The sequence below is a fragment of the Oryzias latipes genome, chromosome 11, assembly GCF_053564925.1.
Source record: "Oryzias latipes strain Hd-rR chromosome 11, Olatipes_Hd-rR_3.1".
NCBI classification, from domain to species: Eukaryota; Metazoa; Chordata; class Actinopteri; order Beloniformes; family Adrianichthyidae; genus Oryzias; species Oryzias latipes.
The window spans coordinates 24,791,339-24,815,942 of NC_136247.1; the positions used below are offsets into that span (position 1 = coordinate 24,791,339).

General features: G+C 40.4%; 1 protein-coding gene across 8 annotated transcripts in view; it reads right to left on the bottom strand.

Annotated features, from left to right (window-relative positions):
* The window catches only part of samd12 (sterile alpha motif domain containing 12), a 142,725-nt gene that overhangs the window by 75,935 nt on the left and 42,186 nt on the right, over positions 1-24,604 (bottom strand). For all 8 annotated transcript variants that reach the window (XR_013659183.1, XR_013659185.1, XR_013659186.1 and 5 more), the window contains one exon: positions 4,834-4,974. Coding sequence is in view for 3 of the 8 variants with exons in the window: in XM_078955445.1 (XP_078811571.1) it covers positions 4,834-4,974 (141 nt within the window). In the remaining 5 variants the exon portion in view is untranslated. The remainder of the gene's footprint in view (positions 1-4,833; positions 4,975-24,604) is intronic.

Genomic DNA, 24,604 nt, shown 5'->3' on the forward strand with positions numbered 1-24,604 from the left:
AGAAAATTAAGGGAAAAATTGCATTTCTGAGTATTTGTTTGAATTCAAATTGTTGCAAATCAGCAGCAGATGAAAGAATGTCTTGAAAAAAGCTTGTGATGCAACGATCACATCAGGCTCGGAAATGTATGTTGAAGGGACCGCTTCCAAAGAAAAGTCTATAGAGTTTTGGGAATTCACGCTTGAAACTCTGACGTTTTTTAGTCTGCTTTTGAGCTCCATGTACAAAACATGCTGCTACTGAGAAGCATCCAAAGTTAATCCAGTTGAACTTTGACCGATCAGGGACTCGAATTTGGTAGTGACGTCTGGGTAGTGTCCTTTTCAAAACACAGATGTACCAACCATTTAAAAAAATACTCACAGAAGGGAAATTACTAGTTGCGGTTTGTTTTCAACAGGAATTCTATGACACCAAGTCTTCCAAATATCTAAATGGAGCTGTGAAAGAAAAAGCCTGGAGCAAGATTCCCCAGATTTGTACCGCTCTGACATTTTACTCCAAGCTTCCTCCTACTGAAGGTGGCGTACAGTGAGTACATGCACGAGTATTGGGTAGTGACTATTAAGTGTACATGGAGAACTGGACTGAGCGGCCTCTCCTCTGGCCGGCCAAACAGGAAGTACCCGCTGGTTCCAACAAGCCAAAATCCCATAGACTTCTATAATTCAGTCATTCTATTAGTCAGAACAACTATTCTAGCTCTGCTCCCTTTTTTATATGCTCATGATAATCCTCACTTTTTTCATTATATTTTGTCTTTATCGCAAGTTATTGAAGTTATAAACTGACCAATCAGATGCCTCAGTTTTCGGTGGAAGGGCGTGGACCTCGAATAAAGCTCACTCCTGATCACTGTCGACTAGCTCCAACATGGCGACGCCCGTATCGCGGTAAAATGGCGACTGAATTGACTTCATTTCTTTGGAGCCGGAAGTAAGACATTTTTCTTGGGTGACGTCACGCGATCTGTCCAGTTCTCTCTTTCACAGTCAGTGGTAGCAGCAGTCCAGTGTGAGCATCATGCTAAAACCTTAGTCGAACAGGTTAACACACTAAAAAAACACTCAAACTAAATGTTTACACTTTAAAACTTTTAAAACGTTACTTTATTAAACATAAATATGAATTAAAAAACAGACTGGAATATTATTCCAGGGTAAATCAACTTACACCGTAAATAACTTTCAATACTTTGTTTACCATAAAAATATGTCAAAATTATACTAGCTAGAAATAAAGTAAACGTAAAAAAAACGCTCCAATTTCTTTACTTTTTCGTCATTTTATTTAAATTAAATTGTTTCTATACAAGTTTTTCACCTGGCTTGGTTGCTCATAGCTCCTTCATCGTGACCTAAAGCTCATTAACTGACTGGAGAAAGTTCTTTGTCCACAGCATGAGTGGAACATACAAGTTACAACAACACACAACAAGCTCCCAGCTCTGCTCCATTCTGATGTGTACACTTGTAGACAAATAGATCCATGTACGTCTTTGTTTTCCTCGTCCGAGCTGGAATCTGGATCCAAACTGTACGACTGAAAGCTCTAATTTTGCTCACTATTTTTGTTGCACCGCTAATGTCAGGTTGGTGTTGTGGGGGCTGTAAGCTAGCGGGAAAACACGTAAACAGATGGATGATGGGAAGGGGCGGGCTTACGCTGGGCCAACATTTCCACCTGAGAGGTGAATTTCTAATGAAATACTGCAGCTCTGCAGAAACTATGTCCTAAAAATAGACACAAATTTTTGATTTTGGATAAAAACGACCACATTACGGCATAATTCAAAGACCACTGGGAATGCTTTAAAAAATGGATGTTTGGAACAGGCTTTAAGATTTCCATCCATAAGTATTGCCGTTATTTCAGCAATAAATTCAGGAATGCTTCTCTATTCCGCATCTTTTCCACGTCTTCCCCTTCATCCACCACTCTCTCTGTCCTTTCTCTCCCTGAAGCCCAAACAGGCTCCTCTGGAAGACTGCTTCCTGCTGAGACTGGTGTGCTGTCACTTTCCATACCATCAATATCGAGGAGAGGAGCAGCAGAGCAGGGGAGATGAGGCAAAAAGCAAGAGGGGAAAAAAAAAAAAGCCACGGGGCGCTGAGGGTAGCCCTCAGCAAAGTGTCATAACTCAGCTAAATGCTCTCCCTCGCACTCTCTGCTTCCATTTTTAACTCGCTGAGGGACCGAACTGAGGCAGGACAGAGAGAGCACGGTTTTATTTTTTACCCCAAACGTTTTCAAAGAACTCTGCTGTCGACATTTTTTTTTTTCCAAGGCCCCTGTGGGCGAAACGTCTATCAGTCGCCTCGTGTGATGGAAGATCTGGGGATGCTAAGTGCGCCTCGCAAAAGTCATTTTCCTGACTGAAGCAAATGACACGAAAACGTTCAATTCAAAAACAAAATATGTTGAAGCACTTTTGCTTTATTCCTAGATAAACCAGGTTATCTTCAAATAAACAAAACGCATCAGAAAATTCAACCAATTTTGACCTCGTTATGTTAAATATGATAACAAAATTTATAAAGTGGGTTTTAAGTTTTGGACGTTCATGTCCGTTTAGAGATTAGAATTAGAAATTAACTGTAATATCAATGAACATTAGTGTTATATTGCATAAATGGGTTTATCAACCAATTAGGGCAGCACAATATGGGGAAAACTCGCAATAAGCGACATTAGTGATCAACATTGTGATGAAGGTATAACTTGCAATAATTAAATAGCAAAAAAAAAACAAATTTACATTTAACTGCAAAAGCTTAATTTAAATAGGAGTCAAACTACCTTAAATTATTCTCCAAATGACCCTCGTCTAATTAGGAGGGCAACATCTATAAAAGCTCCATCTGATTGGTCAAATACATTAAGGGACTTATGTGATTGTTAAATAGTTCAAGCTGCCATAAGATTGTCGTAGCACATTTAAGGTTTACCATTTATTGCGATTTTCGCCGACTTTTGCGACATGGATATAGCACAGGTTGAAATCGCGATAACCACAAATTTGCGATTTATTGTGCAGGCCTACAACCAATGATGTTCTGATAATGAATATTATAGTTGCAATGAACATTTTATTTTATTTCATTTCACTTTATTTCATTTTGTCTTAGATTTGATATAATCATCCTTTGAGTATGAAGTCTATAGAAAGCACAAACACTGTAGCAGACAGACGTGATCAGGAAGAGTTTTTGAACATCATCACAAGACGTTAGCAGCTGCCACTGACTTCACGCCGTTTTGCTGCATTTCACTTTTCTCTCACAGACCGACTCCTGACTAATTAATAGAAACGCTGCCCATGAAAGGAGACAAACAGCAGAGTCAGACTGATGCTTTCAAAGGGAAAGAGAGAAAAATCCACTGAAGGATCCTCCATTGAAGCTCAGCAGCAAACTAAACATCCGTGAATGCAGAGAACTAGAAGAAGTAGATCAATCAATCAAATTTTATTTATAAAAAAGCGCTTCTCATACGTTGCGCAACTCTATGCACTTTAACATTTATTAAAAAAACACAATATGTCAATAAAAACCCAACCTTCATCTTTCCCGCTCCACTCTGTTAACACATGACAGTAACACTAAAACAACAGATGCATAGGATACAAAATCTTTACGGGATGTAAAACGTTGAGACTTGAAGGTTTGCAGGTCAGGCCAATAGATGCACGTGGACCTTCAGTCTAAAAGCCAATATTCACGTTTATGAGAATTCCAGTAAAGTAAATTTCACTAATGGAACGTTGGTTCCTGTAGAGGCTAAATGACTGAAAATACAACAGAATTTAATGGAGGCATAAAGAAATTTAGACAAAGGTTTTATCATAATCCTGGACAAAGTGGCACAAAAAAGGGCGTTCACCGTGTTGCTCCCCCATTTTTTACCGGAATATTGGGAAAATATACATTAAAAAAACGTTTTTGGCTCAAGCTGAACAAAACTACAAATATGGAGATAATCGGAATGTGGGCGTGGTTGGCAAAAAACCTCAGTTGGCAAGGAAACTAAAAAAAAGTACTTTTGTCGAATATTCTAAAAACGAAACAGAACAGTTTGCCACCCCCAGACGACCAAAAAACACAATGGTTGCTATGGAGATAAAACCAATAGAAAAGCTACTATTTTGAAAAAAGTGGTTTTTTTCTGTTTTTCATGAATTAGTCATGTGCAGCTAATTCCAGGGTGGCGAGGGAGGGGGGTGTAGCAGCCACTTAGCCAGAGAGGGCGGGTCAAGAGAGGGCGGGTCAAGAGTGGGCGGCGAGAATGGAGGTGGGGGGGGACACTTGCAGGCCATACAACACAGCTCACAGCTTTAATTATAATGATGTCTAATGGATGTACATATCTTCAACATCTGCCTATTATGTTTTATAAAATGACAACCAATTCACTGCATCCTTTTGAAGATTTCCTGTAAAAAATTGAAGGACTTAAAGCAGGAACCTGACTCAACTCAGAGGGATTTTCCGTTTTTACGAGTCAGACATCAATCAATGTGTGCACTGATTACTTTTGCCTGACAGACGAAGCCCTGATTCTGTGTTTCCACTAACTCTGAGCCACGCTATGTCAAATTACGGCTTCCAGTTAACACAAGGTGGAATGGTATTGAAGTCTCAATCAGTCTGAACAGTAGATGGTGGGACGTCCCCAAAACCGAGTCCCAGGACAATTTCTCCTTCCCACCTTTAAGGTGCAGTTATCACCATGACAACAGCTGGAGACCGAATGTGTGTGACACACAGAAGCTGTGCTTTCTCCAAAACATAAAATGGATTGTTGCCGAATGATAACGGGACGTTCAGGTTCACCTTGAGTGAGGAGCTGCAGAGTCCTGACTTCCTCCCGAACGCGAAGCTGCAGGACTTGCTGCAGGATGTGCTGCCTCTGGGCCTCCTGGATGATGCCCATTCTCTCCAGCTTTCTGTCCGTCAGTCTCATCAGGGCCCGCCCTGAGTGAAGGGGAAAGAAAAAAAGCAACCCGAGATGTAATGTTTGAGGACAGAAGGCAGGCCAGCGGGACTTGGGTATGCAGAGGCTGCAGATGCTCTAAAAGGGTGGAGATGAAGCATTTATGTGAGCGAAAGAACAGAGGCTGCAGCCAGCAGGTTCTGCATGAATCCTGAATGGTGTATGAACTCATGCGGCTTCTCATGGCTGTGCAACTCAAAACCAGCCTTTATAGAAAGTTTTTCCTATCACGTGACTGTCAATCTGAGGTTAATTTTTGTTAAAAAAACAACAATTCCCTGCTTTTTTCATTAATTGCAAATTCCTGTTTGAAATCTATCATTTAATCAGCTTAGACGAGAGGGATTTGGGCTTTTCATGAAAGGTAAGTAAGGCTTTTGTGTGGTTATTAGCGTTCTTTGTAGCACGTGAGACAGTAAGCAGGCGATAAACAATCACAGGGTCACACAGTCAGTTTTCTTTTGTTGCTTTTTTCTGATGTTACAGTTAAGGTTCAAATCAGAAATGCAGCATTAACACTTATTTTCTCTGAAAAGAGGCTAGCAGCATTTTCTTTTGTTTATTTTCTAGTTAATTTATAGATCAAAATCTGTTTTAATACAGGGAAACAGGTTGTGGATGATCTTTAACCGCATATAAAAGAGTCTAAATCAGTAAACAGAGGTAAAATACTTAGGCAGGACTGTTTGCACGAAGTAAGCCTGCCCCTTTCCCCATCATCCATCTGCCTTCCTTCTCCCCCGCTAGCTTACAGCCCCTCACACCCCCAACCAAACATAGTGGTGCAACAAAAATGGCGAGCAATATTGGAGCTGTCCAGGGGTACAGTTTGGTGCAGACGAGGAAAATCAAGATTTTTGTTATTATTTTTTTTTAATTAGATATTTATTTTTTTATTTTGCACAATTAAAAAGGGTGAAAAAACAGAAAAAAAGGCAATTAAATATAGTGCAGGGAGAGGCAAAAAAACCCATTGGGCTTTTTTAAAGCTTCCACCCAATACATTTGGACAAAAGGGAATGAAGAGCTCAGAACTGGTGATAGGTAATCAGACATTCATCACAATAAATAATACCATTTTAAATAAGCAAGTAGCATGTGGATTACACTTCAAAACGCAGAGGTTAAATTGTTTTTTATGTAAAACTTTATAGAGATGAAGCTTTTCCCTGAATTAAAAGAGTGGTAAATGGATCTAGTCGTCTACATTTGGAGGCATCAGCATGGAGCTTGTGGCGTATTTTCTTCGTCATAAATGTGCTTTTTTTCTGTCTGCTCCTGATTTACATTCAATAAAGAAACACTCAGATTTAGAGCTTCATTTTCCTCCATCGTCAGAAAAAAGCCAAAAGAGCATGTTAATAAAAACAGTTTCATTGGACTGAGTCTTTAAAAAGACAAAATGGACATTTGTCTGTGATTACTACCGGTATCTGTTGTATTTTTGTTTGTTTGTTTGTTTATTGTTTTGAGAGAGGGAAGATAAAGAAGTGTACCAAGGGCTTTGTTTATACAGTAAAAAGGGCAGAAAGAAGAATTTTTTCTTTGTCAGAAATTTGTCAGAAAGAAGAATTTTTCTTCTTTCTGTTCCCCTTTTATTCTCACAAAAATTTTATTTTGTGGGAATTAAATAAATTAATGAATCCAAATAATAACTATCTTGAATTGACTTCATATATCTATGTATTTTATGTACTTTTAGCATATTTATCCTTTACTGTTATTGCCTGAAATAGACTATACAATTAGTGTTTCTTCTCCCTTTCAAGTGTGACGTAAAAGGCAAACTGCAAAACTCTTTCTTGATTTGTTCTTTTGGAGGGTGTTCAAACTCCCTTTCTACCATTTCACTCAATGGCAGAAGAACCACAGTAGAAAAATCCTAAAACCGTTCCAGTTTTCATGTAAAAGTAACTCTGTTTAAGCCCCATGGGGGGAAAAAATTTGAAAGGTATGATGGGAAATTAAAATACTAAAAAATAAAACAAAAGGTAGGTACAAAACCCTGGTGTGCTAAGTAGTTGCATGAAGGCTAAGCGGGACGGCAAGTCTTCCAAATGAGGAAAAAGGGGAACGAGAGAGAGGTGGAAGACGAGTCTGAATCAACAAGGAGGCGCAGGATGGCGGCTGACAAACAGAGGAAGAAACACGCACATAAACCATTCTGCTCCGAGTCTATAAATATTGGCCAACCATCACTTGGCATCAGAACATGAAACCAAAGATAGATCGGCATGGTAACGGTGTCTCGCTGCTTCAATAATGTCTTCAATAAGGGCAGACATGATACAAATCAGCCTCCTATGCTGGAGCTCAGGCTGGTGTTTAAGGTCTGTGATGCTGCCGCTCGCTCTCATGTCAACAATCAGATCAATTCTTTGTTCCTATATGTTCTGCTGTTCCTTAAAGCTCTTTAAATGATGCTAAGATAGGTGACATGTGTGAGTGCAGAAACAACACAGAGAGGTTTTTGGCTCTGGTGTGTAAATAAAACAGCAAATCCTGAAGCTTTTTTCTAAAAAGGAGCGCCTAAATAACCAGCTTAAGTCATTGTAATCCACCCTTTTAGCTATTGACATAAAAAGCAGACGGCCTTGAGAAATCTTTGACTACATGGTTAGTATTGTAGGAAATGCATTTTGTTTGGCAGCTGAAAATCCTTTGCATTGTTCAAACACTGAACTATCATTTGCAAAAGCTAAAAGCAAAAGCATCAGAAGAGCTTAAAAACATAGTAGAAATTAGCTGAATAACTGCACAATAGCCTAATATGGCTATATGGCTTTGGCGCCCCTTTTGACCCTCCCTCACTGGCTGAGGAGCTGCTAAATGCCCCTCACTCTCCCCTTCTCCCCATCTGGTCAGAGCTATATGTGACGCATTCATGAGAAACAAATGGCAGCTTTTCTGTTGGTTTTATCTCCATAGCAACCATTTTATCTTTTCAACGCCTGTGGATGATGAACCGATCTATGTCCATTTTAGAAGAATCTGTGAAAGTAAATTTTTGGATTTCCATGGCAACAGAGGTTTTTTGCTGACTTCAAGAGCCAAGAATTCATTAGGTGTTAGGCAGCGATAGACTGAAATCCCTGGGAGAAATTAAATTTGTAGCTGGTACTAAAAGTAATTACTTTGGAAAATTCCAAATGCTGGCCTACTCCCAAGGTCAAAGGCCAACGAAACTTTTTCGGTTGAGGTTATAACCTGGTGGCCTTTGTGTGAAATATTGGGAAGATATTTCTGACAAACTTTTTTTTTTTTTTACCATATTGTGCGAAAATGTGAAATTTGTCAAATTTTGCCACAAATTGGATGTCAAGCTGTAGTTCCTGCAGCCATCCCATAATAATTTATCTAGAAATACTTTTTTTAAAACCTCATGACTTCAGATTCCAGCCCCATTCCTTTTTTAGACTGTTTCTCCCGCTGTGATGTCAACACTTCTATTGCGATAACATCACAAAAATAAAAGGGGGGGGGGGGGGGGTCGTTCACTATCAATTCATTTTCACCTGGGAACTGGGTGGGTTTTGTTGACTTTTTTTGAGTTTGTAACGGGGAGAACTTTAAGCTCAAAGCTTCAGTAAGAAAGAAGAACTGCGAGAAGAACCTGGTCCTTCAGTCCAGAACTGCTGCGGGACAGACATGGCGTCAAAAGCTGGTTTACATTTCGTCAGAGGACCCCAAACCCCCAATTCTTTCATTTCACCTCAACAAAAAAAGACGCCTCAGAAAGCTGCAGAGAGGCGTTCTACTCCATAACTTGTTTCTGGCCTGATGGCAGCTTCAGAGCGGGGAACATTTCCGCTTATTTGATGGTTCTTACAGCCTATAATAGCCTTCGTGATAGGCTTTTATTCACGGGTGCATTAAAAAGCTTTTAATGTTTGCAAACCCAACTCTGTAAATCAGAGAAAAAGAAACGTAGGAATCAAGGTTCTGATTTTCTCCACATTTTAGGCTAATTGTGGCTTTAAAACGTTTTTTTAGGTGTGAGCGTGAAAATTGTTGGTGTCATTTATCTGTAATGGACAGGCAGAAATGCATGTTGCACCTAACATCTGACTCACCTGACAGAAATATAAATATATAAAAAGGTAGAATAAATCCAGGTCATATAATGATAGATACAATTGTTCATTTTTGAAGCACTTGTTGTGATTTCATCCTTTTTTTTTTAATTCCTAATGATAAAAAGCAGAAAATTAGTAATTTCTATCAACAATTTCTGTGCAGCAGACGCCGATTTGCTGCTTTTGCGGTCAACGAAGCAGCAGCGGTGGGGCGGAAACACTTCTTGAAAGGTGTCCAAGCTTTTACCCTCTTTTTTATCTTCTTTTTTTTTCCTGCAGTTCTGAGTCATTGGCATCGGCAATCTCGCCATGTCTAAGCTTGGATTCTTTCTTACAACTATTAATGCAGAGTGCAGTGAAGCATAGCCAGGAGGAGAGGATGATGTGAGAGGAGGAAGAAGAGGAAGACAGAAATGGAAAGTAGTTCAGAAGAAAAAGAAGCTCTAGAAGGTGATTTGTACAAAACTGGGATTGTCTTTTGCTCCTTGTGGAAGTTAAGATATAAAGCAGATGACGAAACGGAAAAGATGGAGGAAGCTAAGGGGCAGAACCGTTTTTGGTGTGGTTTTTTTTGGGCGAAGCACCAAACTCCTCATCGGTTCTCAGTTTGTGGATGTAAAAAAACTGAAAGAAATCTTCCTTCTTGATCAGCAAAGCTTCCTTTTCTTGCGGGGTATTGATTAGAAATTGTACACTTCTCTGACGTCTGACAGTTTTTCCATTTTCCTCGTTTCGTCTCTCTCAACTCGAATGAAACTCAAGTCCTTAAAAAACGACTGAAAGATCGTCTGAAACTAAATACACTTCCATTAGTGCTAGCATGAATTTAGATCATCAAAATATGACAGATTTAAAAGGAAGAAGCTACACTAAATCGATTGAAAGACGTCACTACATAAGTGGTCGAATCTGGTTAAACTATAGTCAAGTAATAAAATATTATAATAGACAAAAGATGTTTGGGTTTGTGTTGTTCAGGTGTAAAAGGTGTATATATTTTAGGATATTTTTAACTACAAACGTGTCTTAAAAAATAAGGTTTATTAACAATCTATAAGACATTAACAAGAATTAGAAATGTGCTTATAAGCCTTTATAGAGCATTTAAATGACATTCATTGCAGACCTATTACTAAGTGTTAGTATGTTGGATATTTGACATTTATTAGCATTTGGTAAGCGTTCATGAGGCATTAAAAATACATTTATTAGCATTTATAGTTTTCAGCATTTCAGCATTTTTAATTCCCCTAGGTTGCTTGAAGCACCATTTGGGACATTAATACGACATTTTACTAGCATTTTAAGGCCCCTATAAGACACTTATAAGCTTATAACTTATTTATAAGGTAGTTGTTAGCTTTTAAGATACATTTATAACAATTCAGAATCTGCAAATGTCTTAATTAAAGCTTTATACGTGTTAATGAGCTGCACGTGTTGTAAGCATGTGTAAGACATTTGTAAGATATTTTTTAGCATCTGTAAGTGTCCTAATAACAGATTATAGGTGTCAATAAACTACATTTTAGGACATTAGCATTTGTTATTATTTTTTAGGCATTTGTAGGACATTTATGTTCATTTGTAAATGTCTCACTGATATCGTATGGGCCATAACAATTAATTATTATTACAGTTGGATGTATTACGAATGTCTATTACAGGTGGTAAGAAAGATGCCTTCAAAGACATTTGTGGATGTCTTAAAAATGCTTTATGCATGTATATATATGTAGCTTGTAAGGAATTGATGAATATGCTTACAGAACAAACAAAGACACGTTTGAAATATTTGTTTATCGCTTTTTAAAGAAACCTCGTTAAGATGAACACTTGACTTGAAGAGGCTGCAAACGGTTAACTATAAGGAAAGAAACATCTCTAAAATGTTAATAAATGTCCTTATCAGCTTCTTATTAACACATGTAAGATGTTTGTTAAACATAACTATGCTGATAATGTCTAATATTCAGAAGGCTTTACAAATGCTAATAAATGTCTTTATAAAGAGCCAATTAATGCCTATAAGACATACGTCAAACATCTTTAAATGCTAGTGAATGTCTCAGACATGGTAAATGGTTAACAGCGTATACTTATTAAAGCGCTTTTCTACCTTCTTCGAAGGCCCAAAGGGCTTTACTGTCACAGTGACATTCACCCGTTCACACACACATTCACACACTGGTGGCGGCTCCGCTACCGAACTCTGGCGCAAACCTCCAACCAGAGGCAAGGTGGGGTTCAGTGTCTTGCTCAAGGACACTTCGACACATGGGCCTGCAAGGCGGGAATCGAACCTGCAAACTTATGATCATGGATCGACCGCCCTACCGCTGCACCACGGCCGCCCCATTCATGCCCTACAAAGGCTTATACGCACATTATGATTTCTTGTTAACGTCTTTTGATTGTTAAAGGATCTTAACATAAAGGTTTCATCTATTTTTTTAATGATATTGTTCAGTTAACTTCCATTATTTTATTTTATACCAAAATAGCCACAAATAACAAGATCTGCTGGATTGAGCCAATAAGATTTTACCAAAATATTGGCTCCCACAGTTGAAATAAAACTCCTTTTGACTATTAATCGAATATTCTGCTAACAAAAAAACAAACATTCTTTTTCCCTTAAACTCTCCATTCACTGTGGTTGCTAAAGTGTTGCCTTCTGTTTGCAGTTTTGCACCAGATGACCCTGATGCAACTCGGCGGTGACCCAACTCAGGATAGAAACGTGTGCCCTGCTGGTTATAGAACCAGAGCGGACCCATCATCCCACCCCCACCCCTCCACAGCCCAGGAGGCTGCAAATCCTCAAGCAATACAAGTGACTTTTTGGTAACCTGAAAAATCCATTACCAACTGTGAAACATTAGTCAAGCTAAAAGCTTTGCTCCTGCTCTCTTTAGAAACTTCTCTGGCCAAAATCTATTTTTTCTGTGGTTAAAATGTGAAAAAGTCATCATTCCGCTCAAATGCTTTCTGCATGTCGCACATAAATAGTCTTGGAAATGTACAGAAAATGTTCTGCTAGCACACAGACTGAAAAATATCTTTTACGGGAACAAACTGCAGTTAATTTGATTGCTGTTTCCTTGAAACTTTCTGTTTAAAATCAACTTTTTTTATCTCCTTCTTTGACAAGTTTAGGGAAAAGTTCAGAAAATCTGATATTCCTTTGTTCTATTTTTACATCTGGATTTTACAAGACAGGAGTTTTATCGCAGGTGTGGTAAAAGATGTATGGCTGACTGCTTTGTGCTGGGTTTATTTGTGAGCACAAACCGAATACAGGAACGTTTTATTGTACACAATTTGTAGAGACGCACACAAACACACGCAAACACTTTCCCTGGGAACTGGGATTAATGACTGGTAGGTGAGCAGTGGTGTTTTGCTGATGCAGATTTGTCTGCAGCACACACTGTCACAGTCAAGTTCCGTTTTGATAAATGGGGGCCTACGGTGAATTCGTACACACTCAAAAACATAAAGTGCACACACACACACACACAAAACCTTTTTATTCGTTTCTCCTCCATGATCATTTTTTTTTGTTTTTGTTTACTTGTCCTGTCCAACAGCTGGGCAATCAGATGAGAGCTGAAGGCTTCTTGTGTTTGGACGTATTTTCCTTATGAATCTTCTGACAAACCAGAGGTATGTCTGAATAAACCCCTTTTGTAATGTAGGCCAAACTTCATTCATTTCAATCATATTTGAAAATCTTTAGTGTTGGACCGGACGGAAAAGGAAAGGAGGGAAGAACAGAGAGGGATGTTAGAGAGGGGGGTTAGGAGGGTGATTATAGAAAGGGGGGGGGGGGGCAAAACCATGAAGCAGCATAAAGCAACAAGTTGCTGGATTGTTATAATCTTTACAAATATTATAAACATACCTGTTGGCTCCAAAGATGTTCACGTCAACATGTACACAATACAAATAATGTTCACACATGCATACCAATGCATTCAAACCAACTAGTATGAAATATTTCATTCAGTCACGTGAAGTATTTGTGCAAAAGTGAGCTAACACCTGTGCTCAGGTGAGTGTTTATGTTCTTCTAAAATGGATGATGGAATATAAAAAGAAGGAGGGAGAGTGTCCAGTCACCCTCAGCAGCAGCGGCAACCAGAACCCCCCAATGCTCGCACGGTAGCAGATAGAGAACAACCGCCCCCCGGGCGATCACATCTGCCAACCAGGCAAGGGCCAGCAGTATGGCTACAGGGCCCCCCAAAGCCAGAGAGCAGGGAGGCATGGGGGGAGGGAGAGTGCAAGCTCCAGCCCAACCAGGAGAGCAACCCCCCCCCCCCCCCCCCCCCCCCGCCGCACCAGGAGGGCCCAACACGGGGCCACGCCCCCGAAGAGCACCCACAGCCCGAGATCGTGATCATTTTTTTAAACGGTTGGTACTTCTGTGTTTTTAAGAGGACACCACCCATACGTCACTACCAAATCTCACTCTCTTTTTGGTCAAAGTTCAACTGGTTGGACGGCATCAATAGGACGTTTAATGGCCCCGCATATTGTAAATAAAGCCCAAAAACAGACGTTAAGACTTTCGCAACACTTTTTATTGCTAGTAGTCGCCCTGAACGTGGGTTACCCAGCCTGGTGTGAACATAGCGTGAGTCACATGCGCCTGTATGGGGGTTGACCCCTACAGGGGCTGTGTGCTTTTGGACTGTTCAGGCTCATGGAGGGTTGTCGAGAGAAGCGGTAGGGTAGTGCAGGTGTGTCTGCAATTCCCCTCAAGGCTTGAAAGGCCACCTCACGGGAAATGAACGTGGACATGGTATGGTCATAAAAATGGACCGTACCATTGTTGTACATGTGGTAAGTGTAACTGACAGAAAAGGTTCTTTTATTTATGTGCATTATAGTGAAACTGTCTGATTACTACTCAAATCTGCTTCCTTTTGTGGCACCTCAGTGCCTCCCTGTGGTCGCTTTTTTTTGTGACATGCGCACTTCCTTGTACAGTGAAGCACGTAATTTTCTTCGCTACACAGGCACATGGGCGGTACGGTGGCATGGAGTCTACATTTTTAGTTACCAGCCCCTTTGGAAGCGGAATGAGGTACAAATATCGATGCTTTGTTAGGTTTTTGTATTTCTTTAAGCAAATTGTGAATTTTTTTATTTTAATTTATGGAAATATGTTTCGAAGGTCCTTTAATTGGTGGTGCACAACGTGTTGGTGCCTGTTATGCTAATTTTGTGAAATTTGTTAGAAGTGAAACTTTCATTTCTTTATTGTAGTTTTCACGGTGCATGAGTACACGTGGTGCTTTGGGTGGTTGTGACAAGGACCAATAAAGTACGCCACTGTTGAAGCTCGAAGAGTCTCGTTTTAAGACCAAAGAAGGTCCGCTACAGTAAGTGTATCGTGAAGTATTCGTAAGGATAATGTAATGTAAGATAATGTAATTTACAGGGGATGCTGTCATACAATGCCCTTTCGCTACATTCTATCACTTACTGACCCGAGCCATATGTATATATGTATTTGCATAGGATACACAAGTGCCTGTAGGATGTAAAGCTGTAAACTACACTCTGTCTAACATCCTCACAAACTACACTCTGTGTAACAGTCAGGCTGCAGGCACTTATCACATGAGCAGCACTAACGGGATCCTTGCACAGCCCGGAAGTTTAGGGAGTAAAAAAAAATGCATCTCACCCACTTCACCCTTAGTTCCCCTTGCATGCTGTACAAGAGTTCAAAAATGCGCATGAACATTTTTGCTCTACGGGTTCATCCAGCGGTCTACAGCAGGCCACCTACGTCCCCTTTACAGGTTTACCCAGTTTTACCTCTCAGAAAGCCCCTATCCACCTGTAAGGGTAGTTTTGCTTAACACTTATCATGGCTCGTGTGCAAAAGAAGATTGTGCATCTGCTTTAAATGAATCTTCCATAGCAGCTGGGTATTTCTCAAGTATCCACTTAACTGTGAAGCCATGTGTGTCCTCTGGGTAGGACAGAGCTGCATCTGGCAGATCTCCCATCAAACCGTGAGCACAAAGTAATGAGTACTCCTAGCAGTTATGAGCATTAGGAGATTTTTGGTTTCTTCGCATCTAGAATATTACTGGATGAGGGCAAAAGCAGCCAACAGCCTTCACTGTGCTCATTGATGTCACAGAGCTTGTAGTCCTTGGAATAAACGATGATGGATCGTCACAGATTCAGAATAGCTTGTAGCCCTGCAGCTGACACGCCGTGCACCTGCTAACCAGCACTGAGGCTAACATCCGACTCCAGAAATGACGACCCGGGAAAGAAATGAACAGAAAATCGTACAGTCGGCGATGTAGACACACCCACACACAGACAACAAGCCATCTCGATATACTCGTCGCAGCGGCAGAACTCTCATGCTGATTTCAACACAACTGATGTGTTTCAGATTGCTGATCATTACGCAGCATCCCTGTTGGGTAGTTACAGCTAACAATCTGCAGATAGCTGGACTCTGCAGGCAGGGACTCTCACTGCTGTGGAGTTTATACAAATGATTGGAGTCACTTGAAGATTGGCTGCAGACCTAACTAGCAGTTTTTCTATAACCCTCATCCAGGGACTTCCTACTTGTGATCTCAGATCTCCAACCCTTCGCTTTAGTTGAATGATTAATGCAGTGATGTAATGGCCATTTGCCACATCGTTGCAGCTCCCACTGACATCATTAGACAATGCAAAAAACTCATTGAATCAACAGGGAGGATTTAAATAACTGATCTAAGGAAGTATACTGCCAACTTTTTACGATCCGTCACTTAAAGCAGCTATTTGGTTTATTATTAACAATATATTTGCATTGCATGCTTTGTAAACTATACTGACCATGTATAAATGACACTTCATCAAAGAATAGACGGGAAATTCACATTTATTTGGCATTAAGATATTTTTTAAACATTTTGATCAAATCCACACACACACAATACAAAAACATTTTGTATGAAATAGATAATGGTACGTTGATTTTTGCTCACTACAATGTTAGAGTAACATGCAAAAATATTTACTTAAAAAGCATCTTATTTTTTAACGTTTTATCATTGGTGGAACGGTGTTTCAAAGGAATATATTCCAAAGTTTCGTACACTTTTTGAATACAGCAATAGATGTGCTTTTCTCACCACAAAGCTTTTAAAAATTAGCTGAACTTTTCCCAGGCTCTTCTGTTTCCTCTCTAAATCATTTCTGCCAAAACAAACTTTCCAAATACATTGATTTTTTTCTTAACTTTGCTAGCTGGGGGTTTTTAGCTAACGATCAGTTTTAGAAGGTAGCGGATGGATTTTCCACACGTGAGCAAGCAGCTTAGAATGAGTCAAAAAATAAGTCAGATTTGGTGAGCATCTAGTAGTTTTTCAAAATAAAACTTCCTTTGGAATCAGATTATGTGTTGTACAACAAACAATAATGAACAACAAACATGTAAAAAAAGGAACAAAAGGAACAAATAATTGAATGGGGGGGGGGGGGGGGGGGTGAAATGATTAGAAAAAAAACAGAAAAATAGTAGGTTGTGTTTTTTTATTTTACTGTGATCTGGTACCAACTGTCCCACAGACCAGTACCGGTCCACTGGCCAGGGGTTGGGAAGATTTTTAAGGAATGTTTGGATGATAATGAGATAGGTCTCAGAAATGTGTTTATCAAATATGATATGAAGGGTCACATGGGCTTAAAATGCTTTGTTTGCTTTGATTTCTGAATTGATAAAAAAAAGTCATTTTTTTGCATCTTTTTCTTCATGATAAATCGGATTCTTCAAAGGAGCTAAATCGTAGACGCGTTCTCGTGTGACACGCCTTCTCTTTTCTGTCTTCTAAAGTCAGATCTCTGAAGAAGGAGAGTGGGATGCTTTTAGACTCTGGGAACATTACTGTATTTGAAGATGCAATCATAGGAGCGAATGGAGTCATTGACTAAATCTCTCCTTTTCTGGGAATGATCCATACAATAGCTTCACCAGGGACATGAGCGGCACAAGGCTTCCATTTTTCTCTTCTTGGCAGGTTTAAGCTTTTCTTCTGCCTTTATGTTCCACATTTTACAAAGCAGGAGAGGGGAAAAAAAGGAGGAATAACAGAAAGATAGCCGGATCTGTGCCGTTCATGTATTATTCAATGAGCCATGAGAATGCTTCTTTAGATTCTTTAGATCCTGCGATTGCTCTCCTTCACCGTCTCTGAGGATTCATTTAAGCAGGAACTTTTGAAAACACGCGACAGCTTCACATTTCCACACGTTCGCATTCCTCATCTGCAGTGCCGCCTTTCCTGTCGCTGGAAGCCCCAGAAGTCAATGCCCAGCTGTTTGCGGCGCTCGAGTTGGGCGCAGATCTGCTCCCGCCGTCCTTGTGACCCCGTCCACTGCATGTCCATTTGTTATCGTCGTGGCAACAGCCCCCCCAGGTGCCTGAATGCACCGTCTCATCGCTCAAGAGCTGTTTAGCCCTGTTGCTTTGTGTCCTCGACTGCTTCATAATAGAATTTTTCACCTTTCATCTTTTACTCCGGCTCATCAAATATACATTCTGTATTGAGCGCGAGACCCTCCAGTGGTCAGAATGATCACAGCCAGTTCTGCACAGGCATCTGTTATCCTCCCTGTGAAGGGAAGATGCATCTGGCAGGCAGGACTGGGTGGGGGTGGGGGGGGACTGAGCTTCAGGCAAGATATGCAGGATCTTACTTTTATTAAAACGCTAATAATATCTGCACTTAATTATTCAGATTCAGGCCTTATGACATATTTTACAGAGAACTGTGAGGTGTTATTAAAATTTTCTACAATTGAGGCAGAGCGTTATCAGTTTGCTCACAGCGATTATTGCAAAACAGTCATAAAGATATAGATAATGTTGAAGTCAGCCAGCTTAGGCCTTTGTCCCCTCCGGGTAATGCGAGTCATTGGGCTGTCCAGGTCCGTGGAGGGTCGTCGAGAGGCGCGGCCATATCTCAAGGCTCATGTAGCCGCCACCTATGATTTGGCCACTTTTAACCCACAGAGTCTGTATCGACCTATAGGGGCCATTGTGACTACGGCATTAGAGTGTGAATGTGTGTGTGAATGGGTTTGTTACTGTAAAGCGCTTTGGGCCTTCAAGTAGGTATACAAGTATACGCCATACACCACGGCTGTTCTAAATTTCAAGAAGTACACACGCTTTGACATGAGAAACAAACCTTTTCAGTTTAAATCTATACAAGCTTTTTTGCTGCTTACATAAACCGTGACTTTGACTCGAGAGGTTAAATCCTTTATTTGTCAGTGCTTAAAATACTTTTTGAAAATCTTTTAATTAAGAGAGACAATGAAGACCACATAATGCTCAGTAAGAGTACAATAATAATTTGAAAATTATTCAAAAACACTTCAAATGAATATTTGTGAAAGTCTGACTAAGTCTACAGCCTGGCTAGTTAAAGTGGGACGGGAATGTCTATACGCCCTTCAGCTTTAGGACGGAAAATCCTTTGAAAATAAACAACCTGAGCTGAATGCAGCTCACCGAGAAAAATATTGGGGGGGCTCGATTCACCCATTTTCTATTTTCATCAATAATATCAGTTGAGGTTAAAGAACGTTTTTTTAGATTATGGTAAGGTGTTAAAACAAATTAGTTTTGTAGAAAGACAAACAATATATTTTATTTACATTGAGCCTGCAGACTGTTTGGCAACGTTAAGGTTGCAGTTCCTCAAATCACCAAAAGAAAGAGGTTGCAAACAGAGGCCACTGCCAGTTGAATCCTGTGTTTAAAAAGTCATGTTTGTAATTCTACCACCTAGAGTAAATTTCTTTAATCATTCCTCAACTTTTTTTACTGCTTTTACCTTTCTTGTGCCTGGCCCCCATCTCTGCTATCACACTCTTGCTCTCTTTTCCATGCACACAAACAATCAAAACAACTTTTAGTCTCAAATACAAAAGGAGTTTATACAAATATACTCCTCATATGTCTAAAAACCACATAACCCCTGAAGTAACATTAACATCTGCCCAACACTGGAGGCCATCAGCTTTTATCTTTTTGCACAGCAGCCTTTTCCATTTCTTTCTTCCTGACTCCTCATGGAGGCCATGAACACATGAATGAAGAGAACTGACCCATCATGAACAAACCAAAGAAGTTACAGTTGACAGTAACAGCAGGACAATGATGTGTGAGAGAAAATGAGGCCTTGGGATTATGCAACACGTCTGGAATCGCCGTGCATTTATCATTTCCATAGCATTTGAGTCATTTATCGCTCTGTTTATTTTAGTGCGTCACTGCTGTTTGCCTAACACAAAACCCAGAAACCATAAACATGTCGAAGATAGGCATTGACTATCTGGGATTTGGAGCGATTTAATTTGAAGCCACTAAAGATGATTTACTTCCGGCTCCGACTAAATTAAGTCAATTCAGTCGCCAATTTTTTCACAATATGAAACAGTGATTGGTCTGAGACGATCTGAGTTTCTATGACAACCACTTTAATCAATCAGGATTGAGCTTGTGGGAGGCCACACCCCTACCATTTAAAAACGAGCTACACATCATCTATCAATCAAACCTTTTGAACGCTGGCCTTTGAGACCAGTATGTTTTACCTACTTTTATCTACTTTTATTGAGGCATCTGATTGGTCAGGGCAAGAACGTTTTTTCTGACCAATGGAATGACAGTAATAGCTGTTTATCAATAGAAGTCTATGGAGCCACTTCCTGTTTGAAACGCCAGGGGGGAGGGGGCATTCAGTTCTGTTTTTATGTACAGTCAATGGATTTAAACACACGAGTAATCAGATTAGAGCTAAATCTTTACTCTAAAATAATCAATCTAGACTATGGATCTTTGTGGAGACTCTTGTGAGAGTCTATCCCCAGCTTTTGGGTTGTTTGAAGCTTCTGGATAGCAGCAGGTTCTGCTCTGATGCTGCACACGTGAAATAAACACGCTGCCGTGTCGCCATCTTCTCCGACAGCTACGGAGCCGAAGACCCGCCCGCTTTGGGTCTCCAACATCCTCTTCGGAGCTGATCCCAGCTAACAGAAACTTTGCGTTTGATTTATCATGACATACTGTCCTCTCAACTAAATGAGCTTTGTAATTACAGCGGCTGGGGGACTAATATCTAATTGTGCCCTAACATGCTTTAATGCATTTTTAATGGCAGCTGGGTGTTAAAGTCAAATTAGAAGGGTGGGAGGTGAGGATTGAGGAAGGGCAGGGGCTTCTTAGCAATTGAGGCTGGAAGGAGGGGGTGGGACACATCGATTTCTTTGGCAGAGGTTGCAGCAGCACGGCGGGGAGGTTCGCTCAACGCTAAGGCGTAGCACCTGCCACATTTAACGCAAAGCATTTCCCTCACTGCTGTTTTATGTCAGAAGAAGGGAGGACACAATGGCCTGCAATAGAGACCGGTTATTGATTTGCTGCTTCATGAAGGGTAGGCGACATCGCCAAAACAAGAGAGATTGAGCACCGCTGCCAGCTGAAAAGAGGGCCAAGTATGGAGCTGTATATGCATCGGAGGAAACGCAAAGAAATACTACGCCCCAAAAAAAATCTAAGAGAAATCCAAAACCAGCATCTGCATGAAAGTGAAATTTGAACCAGTCACAAGCTTCCCAGAAGCACAAACATTGGGTCAAATCGGAAACAGCTTAACGACCTGCTCCAATGAAAAGGTATTTCTAGTGTTTAAGTTCTCCTGAGCATTTTTCTCAAGATGGAGGAGTATTTTCTTTTTCATATAGTTGTGAAACAGTAGCATTTGGAATAAAACGTTTGAAAAAACATGACATTTCTAAATGAAAAAACTGCAACACCGCTACACGTTAACGCTACACGTTTACGCTAAACGTTAACACTAAACGTTAACGCTACACGTTAACACCCAACCAGGCATTTTGACAGAGTGCCGTGTACCTCTCAAAATCCCCTTTGATGTCAGTAATCAGAATTAATACCTTTATAAGACGGATGTTGTTTTTGGAAAAATTAAAGTGCGCCTTATGATGCGGAAAATACTGGCAGAGCATTATCATCAGAGGAGGAAAGACACAGGTGGCACCAACAACAGATGCTGTTCTGTTGCAGAAATTACGTCACCGTAACCTCTGTCTCCAGACGTCAATCATGTCCTGGTAGCCAATGGACTCAAAGCCCCACCCCTACAAAAATTTGGGCTGAACACCAAAAGCAGACATTCTGAATTGAAACGGTAATGCTGCGTTCACAACGGACGCAATTAGTGTGGCGAATATGCGGGCACCTTTGTTTTGACACCTAAAAAATTCGCCGCCTGAAGCTTGTCAAAAAATGGGTTCCGTCTAATGTTTTTAGCCTCATCACTGACTGCCGTTTTCAGCGTTAATTCTGCTTCTCGGTTTGACGACTTGCTGTCACACATTAGTGACAGGAAAAAACGGGGAAATAAAGAAATAAAATGAAATGACCTTTTTGTTTTTGTTTCCATACAAAAAAACTACCAAAACTAATGAATTGTTACAGAACAATCAGATTCTCCTCCATGTTGGTGTTGGACTCCACCCACTGAACACAGCACGACCAAAGCAGAGTTCCCAATTGGTTGATGCAAATTCTTCGTTAAAGTTCAGATATTTGGACTCTGGAAACATTGTGCAGTGCAGCGAAACTTTCCACCCATCAAAATCTTCCCCTCGCTGCCGAAAACACGCTGCCACTTGACCACACGCCTGATGCCGATAACACGCCACAGGACCTCCGACTTAACAGTGAAACTGGACAAATCAGTGTGAAAGTAGCTTAAATTGAGGACGAAAAATTAAACGCAACTTTTTTTATTTGTTAAGAATTTTAGGTTTAATCAAGTTTTCAATTTGCCATTTTTTCCAAACTTTCTGTATTTCTTTTAAGTTTGAAATGTGTAATTATAGAGTTTAAATCTGCTCTCCACAAAATCCACGCCTGGATTCTCTGACTGTCGTCAACGTTTGTCGATTGTTTGCCTTGTTCATTCTAATGGCGCTGGATCACTGCAGCAGAAACACATCTGCATAATATTTCAAACACTGATTGGGATGCAAATTGCTTGCCAGGGCCCAATTGGTGTGGCTTGGCCCATTTTAATTGGCTTTCATTAATTAATGCCCGATGTGGAGACAAACTGAATTACTCGCAGATTCTGCGCATATCATTATCTCGTAATCGTAGCAGCGGGAAAGAGAAGGTCTGTGTGCAAATTTGGTGAAAGCCTTCCCTCGCAGGTATCAGCCTGTAAAAATAATCACACCTTAAATAGCTTACACAGGTCATTAAGTTAATACAACATTAGGCAGCTCAGTTCAAACACTCTCATCCACTGGAACTCTAATAAGAGAAAATATCATTTATTTAAAGTCGGAATGGAATGAGCCAGGCTTGTCGGGAAGTTTAATAGGTTTCGGATTAATTTACCACGTTTGGCTATAAAAAATTTGGAGCTATTGAATGACGCAATAACCTCGTTTTCTTCTTATCTGGCGAGAAGTGATGAGACGAGGAGCTCCTGCTCTTTTGTGTGACAATGTCGTTATTGCAAATGATCCATTTAGTCCACAACTTTCAAAATAAATCAGCCGCCAAAGAAGCACAAACGCGTGTGTTTTCCCCGGTAATTCGTTAAAGCAGGACAGCTTGAACCGCGAATTAGCTAAGTGAAATCTTCCCAGATGTGTTAATTGAAACAGAGCGGTTAAGCGTGGATGCGGTGAACTGTGGGGTCAATCTTTAGGACCTCTCTGCCGCTGATGAGATATTCGTGCGCGTTGGGGGTCCAAGGCGCCAACATTTGCATTTTCAGACCATTACACGGGGATGCGAAGCCTCCACGCAGACACAACAGGCCAAACGCATCAAAGTGTGAGAAAAAAGGGAAAAAAAGGCAGTGTGAGTCATTACACCAATCATCGCAAACGGCAAGCAATTTTCCGTGCCTACCAGTCACGGTGTCGAGGAGGTCCTCAGCAGAAACAAATAATCATATTAATGTGATCTGTTGTGCTCTGAGGGAGAAGAGCGCGCTGCAAATTAATGGTCATCTGTTGCTTGGCAGGTTGGAGTGTGGTTAAAGACGGGCTGACCTTGAAGAGCCTCATTAGGGGATTGATGGACGTGGAGACGGCGGTGGCGTGGTCTAGCTGACAGCGGGAAGGAATGGCTGCTGACCGATGCTGATGTTACAAAATAAAGCAGTTTCCGATGTGGCAAGGAGCTTTTTTTTAACCACATTAATTTATGTAAACGCCCCATACGCTTCTGAATAATATGTAACACTTCTTAAGAGTTGGGCCGTTCGAGGCTTTTTTCTTTTTGTTTTCCATTTTCTCTTATCTTTTGTCAAAATCTTCATCCTCTGTCAGATTCTTGCAGCTGCTTTGAAACTTTATTTGTTCACTAGATTTCATTTAGGAACCTTTTAAAATGTGACAGATTTGAACCCGTAACTGTCAAAGGGGAAGCTAAAAAAAACATCAGACGTCAACTTCAGCCTCGTCTGACTTTCAAGGTGCGACGGATAAATACAGAGAGAATGGTCGTTAAAACTGCTATCTTCTAAATAAAATCATAAACAACTTTTTTGGCAGCATCCTTGTCACATTAGACAGCCGGTCGGTGAATGTTATCCATCATCATTATGGTCTGTGGGAACAACTGTCACAATAAATCCATAAATCCTCCTTGGAGTAAAGACTCCTGGTTTTTGTCTGTTAAATGCAGCTTTCTTTTATTAAGAAGTGGAAGTCTCTTCTTCCATTTCCTCTCTTTTTGCCAAAAGAAACTTTCCAAATACGATTCTTTTTGTTAACTTTACTAGCTTGGGGTTTTTTATTTAGCCGTTGGTCTAGGAAAGTTGCAGACGTCAGACATGTGACCGATTTGTCCAAGAATGACTTGGATGAGGTGGAGAAGCGTGTAGTTTTTCAAAATCAAACTTTCAGAATCAGATTAAAAAAGAAAACAGAAAAAAATGTAGGTTGTATTTTTCTCAGTCTGTGGTCCGGTACCAACTGTCCCAGGTACCGGTACCGGTCCGCGGTCTAGGGGTAGCTGCTTTACTGGACCTCAGATGGACAAAAAGTCAAAAAAGTTGCCAAATACCATTTTTAAAAACAACTTTTTTTACAACCAAATCAAACTTTATTGATAAAGCACTTTTTTATACAACAGTTAGTGCTTTACCAACCTGAAATAATTAAAAATGAAATGATAAAATACCCAGAATACCCTTAACCCCCCCCAGACATCCTACACAACATAATGAAAAATAAAATGAAATATAAATAAATCTCAAAATAGAAAATGGAATTGAAACCAGTCTTGATGCTGATGTGAGGAAATGGCATTAACATTTTGAGGATCTGTCCACGCCAGCGACCAACCCAGAGGACTTCCCCCCCTGCACCAAAAAAAGGGGCCAGGCCAGAAACCACTGCAACGATCCCAGTCCACTAGAAGGGTTGGTTTCTGTGTGGAGGATCT